Here is a 9,151-nt window from a genome sequence, read left to right on the forward strand (position 1 = left end):
TCCTGGAGCTGGACCCTGCTGATGCCGGCAGATCCAGGTGAGGGGTATGGGAAGGGGGGGGGTTCCTTTGCGGGGCTGGGCTGTGGGGGTGCAGATGCAGCACCAGCACCGGGGTGCTCCTGCCTTGTCCCCCCCGGTGAACACAGCTGGCAGTGCCCCATTCCCTGCCCCATTCCCTGCCCTGTTCCCTGCCCCATTCCCTGCTCTGCTCCCTGCAGCGCCCAGGGGTGGCTGTGCTGAGCACTGGTGGCAGCAGGGACGGTGACATCCATCCCGACAGTGTCCTCGCTGGCTCGGGATGGCCGGTGAGTGGGGACGGGGCACTTTGGGGCTTTCTCAGCTCTGCTTTGCCCCCCATCCCCCTCTACCAGCTCTCCTGCAGAGCAAGGCCTGGCTGGGAATGAAGCTGGAGCAGAGGATCAGGGAGCTGGGAAGGGGCTGGAGCCCCAGGGGCGGCTGAGGGAGCTGGGAAAGGGGCTCAGCCTGGAGCAAAGGAGGCTCAGGGGGGACCTTGTGGCTCTGCACAAGTCCCTGACAGGAGGGGGCAGCCGGGGGGGTCGGGCTCTGCTCGCAGGGAACAGGGACAAGGGGAAATGGCCTCAAGCTGTGCTGGGGAGGTTTAGATTGGGTATTAGGGAAAATTCCTTCCTGGAAAGAGCTGCCAGCATCCCTGCCCCATCCTGGATGCTGCCAGCCATCCCTGGCACTGCCCTCACTGCTGAGCTGTGCTGACCCTGGGAGCATCATTAAGGTCAAAACTGAGCCGGGTTTAAAATGAAAATAAAGATGATCTTGTGGCTTTTCCTACTGGAAGCAGGTGAGGATCTTGCAGGAGAGGGTGGGCTGTGCTCAGTGTCTGTGCTTTGGTGTGCTCCGAGTGCTCCCTGATGAGGACAGGAGCTGCCGGCCCCTCCAAGGTGGTTCAGATCCAGCAGGATGGGATGGCTCCTTCCCACCGGGGTGGGCTCATGACTCTGCTGTCCCCTGCAGAGCTGGCAGGACGCCGTGCCGGCTGTGCCCGGGGTGACAGCCCTGTCCCACGGGAAGAGGAGCACTCCTGGGCTCAGCTCCTGGGCTCCCAACCCAGCCCGGGGCACCGGAGCAGCTCCAGCTCCATCTGCACCGAGGACTTTGCTGCCAGCTTTTGGGAGGGAATGGTGGAGCCCCTGCTGTGCCAGGAGGAGCTTGCTGGGGACGTGCCCACGGAGGGAACTCATCCTGGGCAGGAGGAGTCCTTGTTGCCCGCAGGGAGAAGCCCGGACGTGCGGCCACAGCTGGCGATGGAGCCGGGCAGACATTCCTGGCAGGACAGGGCTCCGTCCCGGAGGAGGAGGGAGAGCCTGGAGTCTCTGGGAGCGAGGATATCCCGCCTGAGCCACGCGGGGATGGCCTGGGGGGTCCCCGGGCCAGTCCCCTCTGGGCAGCCAGCTCTGGGCCGCAGGGACTCTCCCCATGGGGACCTGTCGGCCATGGCCTCGCCTGGGCATTCCTGGAGAACTCCAGGGATCTCTGCTGGCAGGAGCAGGGCTGGGACAAGGACAGGCTCTCCTGGCAGCAGTTTTCCCAGGGCCAGCAGTGCCATGCCCAGGGGACATCCCGCCCTGGGCATGAGGCGACAGGAGCCACCAGCTCTCTGGAGACGTGGGGGGAATGTCACCTTCGCTGTGGATGATGTGGACAGGGCAGGAGCAGGCAGCAGCAGCAAGAGTGAGTCTGGGCTGGCCGTGGGGCACTGGGAGGTGCTGGAGGAGGGTGCAGGGCTGGGACAAGCAGGGGAATGGGCACAGCAGGGCCAGGGACACGGTGGCAGGGACCAGCCCCAGTTCCTGTGGGGTTTCTGCGGGTTTGTGGGCTCCCCCCTCCCCCAAATACCGTTTTCCCCGCAGGTGCTGGCACAGCAGTGGGAGCCCCCGGGCGATGGGGGTCACCTGTGTCCCCAGGTGGGGACCAGGAAGTGGGGCTGCCCTGCAAGGTACGACCCTGGGGTGTGGGGCTTGGGGTCTGCCACGGGTACAGCCCCAGCTGGGACAGGAGGCACGGGGGGGGGCAGGGATGGATGCAGGGATGCTCCTGGCTCTGCGTCCTGCTGGGATGTGGAGAGCAGCGGGATGTGGCCAGGACATGCACTGGAAAAGGGATAAATGGGTTTGTGACCCCACTCCTGGATGCCAGGGGGTGGCGGGGCTGCCGGTGCCACTGCGCTGGTCCCTGCGGAGGAGCCAGGAGGGGACAAGAGAGCTGGGATCTGGTGCCAAGCCTCGGACCCAAGGGGACAGAGCCAGGTATGGGGGCCCCAGGGACGGGTCTGGCACTGAGGCTGGAGCAGAGGGTGGCACTGGAAGCCCAAGAGGGAATGGGCACCCCGTGGGCAGAGCTGGGCCGTGGTGTGACCGGGGATGTGGTGACGGTGTCCCTGGCACAGGGCTGGCCTGGCACTGCTGGGACACACCTGGGACACCCATCACCGGTGCCACACGGACCTGCAGAGGATGGTGAGGTGACCTCGAGACGGCCCAAGCAGGGCCAAGCTGGCCTGGCACTGCAGCAGGTGGCAGGGACAGGCCGGGGGGGCTGTGCTGGCACGGCCACGGCTCTGCTGCTCCTGGGTGTGATGGGAGAGCCAGAGCCGGCTGCTGGGAGAGGCAAAGATGTGGGAATGGGAAACGAGGGGGATTTTCCAGTCTTGGCAGGGGCAGGGAGCCTGTGTGGGCCGGGAGAGGCTGGACGAGGAGAAAAGGAAAACAGCGACTCCTCAAGAAGAGAAACTGGAGCTGCTGGAGGTCAGCGCTCTCCCGGTTTTCCAGAGGGGCCAAAATCACAGCGGAGGGGCCGTGGGAAGGAGCACGCACATCCCACCCCTGTCAGCAGCTCAGCCCCTTTTCCAGGCACGCACATCCCATGGGAAACGTTCTGTGCTGCCCAAATTCCCAAAGAGCCAAACTGGATTTATCCACAGGGAGTTTTTATTGAGGGACTGAGGCTTTTAGGAGAAGAATTTCTTGGGAAAACCACCCTTGTGGCTGTAGGCAGACTGGGGTGACTGGTCAGAAGGTCCCTGGAGAGCCCCAGCAGAGGCAGGGAGAGCTGGAATTTTGGGAAGGGCAGGGAAGCAGGCAGGGCTTGATGCTTGGGTGAGAATTCCTGGGCACTCACCCACCAAACCCCAGCTCTTTTCCAATGGGCATCAAAGCTGGGGTGGTGCCACCCCAGCCAGGAGGGAGCTGGGTGTCCTGCCTGGACACCGCCCTTGGGAAGAGCCTTCCAGGCCCTGGAGGGTGGCCCTGGGCAGCGCCAGGGGTGACGCGGCTCTGGTTCTCTCCTGCAGAGGCTGCGGGAGCTGGAGCGGGGCAGCCGCGCCCTCCTGGAGCAGAGGCTGCGGGTGCTGCACCGGCTCCACGGGCTGCTCCAGAGGGACAAGGTGGAGACCCTTCGGCAGCTCCAGGAGGCCCTGGAGCAGGTCAGGGAAGGGAGAGGGGAACGGGGGGGATGCGAGGCAGCCGCCAGGACACAGCCGAGCACCGAGCCGGGGGAGTGGGTCCGCAGGGAGGGGGCTCAGCCGGGGGGGCACAGCAGCCCAGATGTGCCGCTCCTCTGAGGCCGCCCAGAGGTTTTGACCCCCCCTCCAGGAGAGGGGCTGGTGGGGACAGTGGTGTCGGGGGCACGCACTGTGTTCGGGGTGGCTCGGGGGACAGAGGAGGTGCCCCCCGGTGTCTCCGTGCTTGTTCTGCTCCTGCCAAACCTCTGCTCAGCCCTGGGGGCTCCAGAATTCCCCTGGAAGCTCTGCCCTGGCTCCCAAGCTTTCCTAGGAGCGGCTGAGCGGGCTCTGGGGCCTCTGGTGCTGCTCTGATCCTCTCCCTGCTCCTCCAGGATCGCGCTGCCGGGAGCGTCCGCCGGGAGCATCTCCCGAGCCGCCCACGGGAGCCGGCGGGGCCGGGGCGGGCTGGGGGCTCCCCGGCCGTGGGGACCCCCCCGGCGGCCCCGTGGGGACACGGCCGCCGCCCCAGCAGTGCCGTGGGACCGGGCTCTTCGCCGGCAGCCCTCGGGTGGGTCCCAGCGCTCGGGGTTCGGCGGGAGCTGCCCCAGGGGGACTCGGGGGTCCGGCCCGTGCTGCCCCTCCTCCCTCCCGGCTCCTGCAGCCCATCCCTGCTCTCCCCCAGCCGCGCTCTCCACGTCCTGCGGGGGCTCCGGCAGCAGCTCCAGCGGCGCCTCGGGCAGTGGCAGAGCGTGGAGGGAGCCCTGGGAGCCGCGGCACAGAGGAAGGAGGTGATTTGGGCATCGGGGGGAAGGTCTGGGAAGGACTCGGAGTCCATGACAGCATCAGCCCTTGGAGGGTCCCACGCTCCTCATCCTCGGAGCCTCCACTTTGGAGCGCAGGGTGGGCGATGCCAGCCCCTCTCCAGCCCCTGTGTGGGGTCGCGGGGAGCGGGGCCAGCCGCGTTTCTGTCCCCGGGAAGGAGGGCGAGCAGAGGCAGCAGCCAGAGGAGGCTCCAGCTCCAGGAGCCCCGGGGGAGCCCCTGACCCAGGTGAACGCCCCAAGTTCTGCTCCGAGGCTGGGCTGGGGTTCAGGTGGCCGGGTCTCGGGGGGGTGGGAGTCTCAGAGAGCCTCGGGGACCCCCAGATCACCTCCAGAGGCTTCGTGTCCAGCACTGTCCGGTGAAATGTCCATCAGGTTGTGGATGTGTGTCCAGCCACCTGGAGCTGCCCCCTGTGTCCATGGCTGATCTCCAAGCCAAGAGGAGCCAGGGATGTGTGGGCAGGATCCTCCTGGAGCTTCCAAAGCCAGGCTGACCTTTCCCTCCCTCGTGCAGAGACAGAGGGAACATCCCCATCCCGCCTCCTCCCCGTCCCTGAGCTCCAGTCCTGAGGTCCAACAGCACGGCCGGGGCTCCCCGGGACTCCTGCACCACGTCCAGCACCACTTCCAGGAGCTGCAGCTGGAGAAGACACAGAACACAGGGAACCCGACTGTCCTGGGGGGACAACTGGGCACCAGGGGCAGAGAGGAGGGCCAGGCACAGCCCGGGGTGGGAACTCCCCCTCTGCCACAGCCCCGGTGCTGATCCGAGGAAAGGAAAAGGGGCAGAGCTCCAGCACGGAGCACAATTCCTGGTGGGAACAGCCCTGCAGGGGTTGTGACCTCAGGGAGGTCCCACCACCGTCAGCCACAGTGGCACCAGGGCTGTTTGCTGATCCTGACGGGATCAGGCGGGATGGAATCACAGGAACCCTCTCCAGAGCTGCCTGGATCTGGCACAGGGTCCCACATCCCACCCTGCAGCCCCTCCTCTGTTCAGTCTCCCATCTCCCACTCCGGGATAGAGCCAGGGGCAGCTCGGAGGTGACATTTCCTTTTCTGCTCCACCACGAGGACACAGGTTGGGAATTCAGGGAAAATTCCAAGCTGAAAAGGTGGTTAAACACTGGCACAGGCTGCCCAGGGCAGTGGTGGAATCACCATCCCTGGAAGTGTCCAAAAAATGGGTCCATGTAGCACTTTGGGATGGGATTCAGTGGGATTCAGTCAAAGGTTGGACTTGATGGTCTTGGAGGACTTCTCCAACCTTAGTGATTCCATGATTCTGAGTTTTCTCCCCGGGAACTGAGGTCCCAGTCACAGAATTCCAATGAACACAACAAAGCTCCTGCAAACTCCTCCTAAAAAAGCACCACAACGTTGTAACGGATCCCGGAGCTGCCAAGTGCCCTTGGACAAGTGGGATCTGTCCAGGGAGCCAGGCTGGGATCGCTGACCCTGGGACAGGAATTGTTCCGTTTGGATGCTTTAGTTCAATTTGGAAAAGGAGGAAGCCGTTCCTCAGTCTCTGCACTTCTCCTTGGGAAATGCTGGTTTTAATTTGCAGGAGAACATCCAAGGAAAGCTTCTCCTCGTGAAAAGGGGAAAATGGGAGTCTCTGGCAGGATTTTATCGCTGTGCCTCGTTCCAGGGGGAGGGAGGGGATGAGGGTTGAAATATCCGTGTGCTTGCTTTCCAATGAAAATTAAAGTGATTATGTTCTTCTGCAGTGTGGGATCAGGGAAAATCAGGGATCCCTCAGGATGCTCAGCCTGGCTGAAGTTCAGGATTTCTGATTTTCCTTTTAAGCTTCACAACCAGAGCAGTGCCATGAACACATTTCTACGCAGGGCTTTTAATTAAACCCCGGATGTTTGCAAGGCTCCGGGAACGTCTCTGCCAACCTCAGGGTTCCTGCACACATAGGTGACACCAAGGGACACCAGACTGATCCTTCAGCAGAGGATTGGTGGAGAAATGGCTCCCAAATCCCGGCATGGTCACAGCCAGGACTTCATCCCGAGGGATTTTCCGCCTTGTCCGGGTCTCTGTTGTTCCCTCGTGATGTCACAGAACCAGGGAATGCTGGGGGCACCTCTGGGCTGGTGGGGCAGGGACCCAGAGCTGGGGTGCAGGGTCCCAGATAGTGCAGGGACCCAATTTTGGAGTGCAGGGATCCAGTACAGGATCCCAGATAGTGCTGGGAGCCAGTGTTGGGGTGCAGCACCCCAATGGTGGGCACAGGGATGCAGTTTTGGGGTGCAGAGTCCCCTTGTTGGGCTGTAGGGTCCCAGTGTTGGGGTACAGGGTTCCAGGGCTGGGGTGCAGGGTCCCGGATAGGGATGGGTGTCCAATTTTGGGGTGCAGGGACCCAATTTTGGGGTGCAGGGTCCCAGTGCTGGTGCCTGGGTGCAGGTCCCGGATCCTTTGGAGTCCTCCCACTGCCACAAGAACTGGAAATTATTCCCCAGGGAAAAAAACCCAACGGAAATGATGCGATTTAATGGAGGTCTTTTGTTGGGTTTGATTCGGGAGTGGGATGTGTCCTTCCCAACGGGAAGTGAGCCGGGAATGCTCTTGGGATGGAGTTTTACAGCCCTGTGGTGCCATTGGGATTTTGGAATCAATCGAGCGCTTTCCTGGGAGGAACCTCTGAAGGAGCTGCGAGGCAGCACATGGAGCCAGACTTCAAAAAACATCCATGAATTCACCTTCTCCTCCCCGTTTTTCACCTTTTTTCCCATCCTGGGGTGCAGCTGGAATGTGCTCAGCATGGACACCTGCAGCTGCTGCTTTGCTCTGGAGCCATCCAGAGGATCCCGGGCATTGCTTTGCTCCCTGGCCAAGGGAAGTGTTGCTGCTGCTGTTGAAGGGTCTGGAGTGCAGCACTTCTGTCCCCAAACCAGCTGGGAATTCCTCATCCTCTGCTCTGGAGCCAGGCTGGGAGAGCTGGGGGTGCTCACCTGGAGAGGAGAAGGCTCCAGGGAGAGCTCAGAGCCCCTTCCAGGGCCCAAAGGGGCTCCAGGAGAGCTGGAGAGGGACTGGGGACAAGGGATGGAGGGACAGGACCCAGGGAATGGCTTCCCAGTGCCAGAGGTCAGGGCTGGATGGGATATCGGGAAGGGATTGTTCCCTGGGAGGGTGGGCAGGGGCTGGGATGGAATTCCCAGAGCAGCTGTGGCTGCCCCTGGATCCCTGGCAGTGTCCCAGGCCAGGCTGGACACTGGGACTTGGAGCAGCCTCATCAGCCTCAAATGAACATGTACCTTCCTAATTCCCACTTTTCCTGGGCAATCCTGGTTAACCACCTCGATACCTTTGATGGTGATGATGAGCTCCAGCCAAGCCACAGCGAAGGGGCTGGGTTTAGGGAGGGACATTCACCCCCTGCTGGTTAATTCCTATTATTCCGAGGTGATATCAGCCTGGAAAAGATGTTTTTGTTCTCCTGGTTAATTTTGAGTCTCCAGCGCTTAACTAAAGGTGCATTTGCTGTCTTCTTCCTCATTGCAGGAATTCCTGCAGGATGCTGCTCCAGCAGAGCGGGTTTTCCCCATTTTAAGACATTTTGGAACTAAACCCCTCCGGAAGCCACAAGCAGCAGGGAGTATTTTACTCCCAGGGGATGGCTCTGCTTGGAAGGGGATTTTGGTGATCCCACAGCAAAAATTCCCACCCAGCCTGGAGAATTCCACTCTTCCCACTCCTCAGGCTGCCGGGATCATTGCCACTGCTCCATCAGGTGTGTGTTTTGTTGATAAAGCACGATCCCATCATTTCCATGGAATGGCTGGGATCGCTGTTCAGTCCTCGACCATTACTGCTCATTAAGCAGGGCCAATTAATTCTCTTAATTTCGGCGTAATTCAATTTAGTAGATGCATTTTGGACTCACACCGAACAACTCCCGCTGTTATGTGTGGCCCTGGCAGCCAACTGTTGGGGTTTTCCTCTCATTCCCATTCTCCGTGGATGCTCCCACGTGCCCGTGGTGAGAAATTCCCACCTTTCCTGGGAAAACTGGAGTAACAAGGGTTGATAAGGAGGAAATTTGTCATTGGCGGATCCTGGAAGTGTCCAGGGTTGGATGGGGCTTGGAGCAACCTGGGGTGAGTGGAAGGTGTCCCTGCAGGGGTGGAATGGGATGGGATTTAGGGCCTCCCCTCAGGAATGTTCTTTCATCCCTGCTGGAAAGAGAATAAGAGGGAAAAAAACCAAAGGAAAACCACCCACCCAAGCAGGAGCAGAGAAAACCTTTTTCTGCTTGGGTGATGTGAGAAACTGGATGGCAAATGGAATGGAAAAAGGAAATAAAAACCAGAAGGAAACCACTGAAATCACACGGAAAAAGAGATGGAAGAGGATGGGAAAGAAATGGGGAAAAGGAGAAGCGATATTTGCTGGGGGATAAATGATAAGGAAGGAGATAAAACTTCTGCTATCCTGCTGGGATTAGGGATTTTCACAGCCAGGCAGCAGCAGAGCAGGGAAATTGCCCCACTTCCCGATCCCAGAAAGAAGGAATAGGGGGAAAATCCCCTCACTTTGCCACCAGGAAAAAGTAAAGCGAAAAAAAGGTAAAATCTGGTGAAAAAAATGTTTCCCCACTTTACTGAAAAAAGAGAGAAAGTCTGAAGAAAGTGAGGGGGAAAAATTGAAAAATCAATTAAGAAAATAGTGGAAATAAGAAAAAAATGGGAGCTGAAGAGGAAAATTTCCTTTACAGCGACCCCACAACCCCAAAATTACTGAGTGAATTTTTCACCTGCAAACCTGGGGTCAACTGCATCCCACAAAATATAACAGCAGTTGGGATGTGGCCCGGGAGAAGAAGCCCTTGTCACACCCCAAGCCTGG

At 60.3% G+C, this 9,151-nt stretch overlaps 2 protein-coding genes across 2 annotated transcripts; both read left to right on the plus strand.

Annotated features, from left to right (window-relative positions):
* The first annotated feature begins 217 nt into the window (after nt 1-217).
* LOC125335491 lies at nt 218-2,501 on the plus strand. Its single transcript, XM_048323161.1, has 4 exons — nt 218-305; nt 991-1,707; nt 1,887-1,972; nt 2,487-2,501. Exons 1-4 carry the CDS (start codon nt 299-301, stop codon nt 2,499-2,501), a joined length of 825 nt encoding a protein of 274 aa, XP_048179118.1. The 5' UTR covers nt 218-298.
* On the plus strand, nt 2,184-5,942 carry LOC125335079. The gene is made up of 6 exons (XM_048322340.1): nt 2,184-2,282; nt 2,423-2,780; nt 3,326-3,457; nt 3,868-4,043; nt 4,158-4,263; nt 4,809-5,942. The coding sequence occupies exons 2-6, from the start codon at nt 2,649-2,651 to the stop codon at nt 5,058-5,060; spliced, it is 798 nt and encodes a 265-aa protein (XP_048178297.1). The 5' UTR covers nt 2,184-2,282; nt 2,423-2,648; the 3' UTR covers nt 5,061-5,942.
* Nucleotides 5,943-9,151: the final 3,209 nt, after the last annotated feature.

This window comes from Corvus hawaiiensis, chromosome 18 (assembly GCF_020740725.1).
Source record: "Corvus hawaiiensis isolate bCorHaw1 chromosome 18, bCorHaw1.pri.cur, whole genome shotgun sequence".
Taxonomy (NCBI): Eukaryota; Metazoa; Chordata; class Aves; order Passeriformes; family Corvidae; genus Corvus; species Corvus hawaiiensis.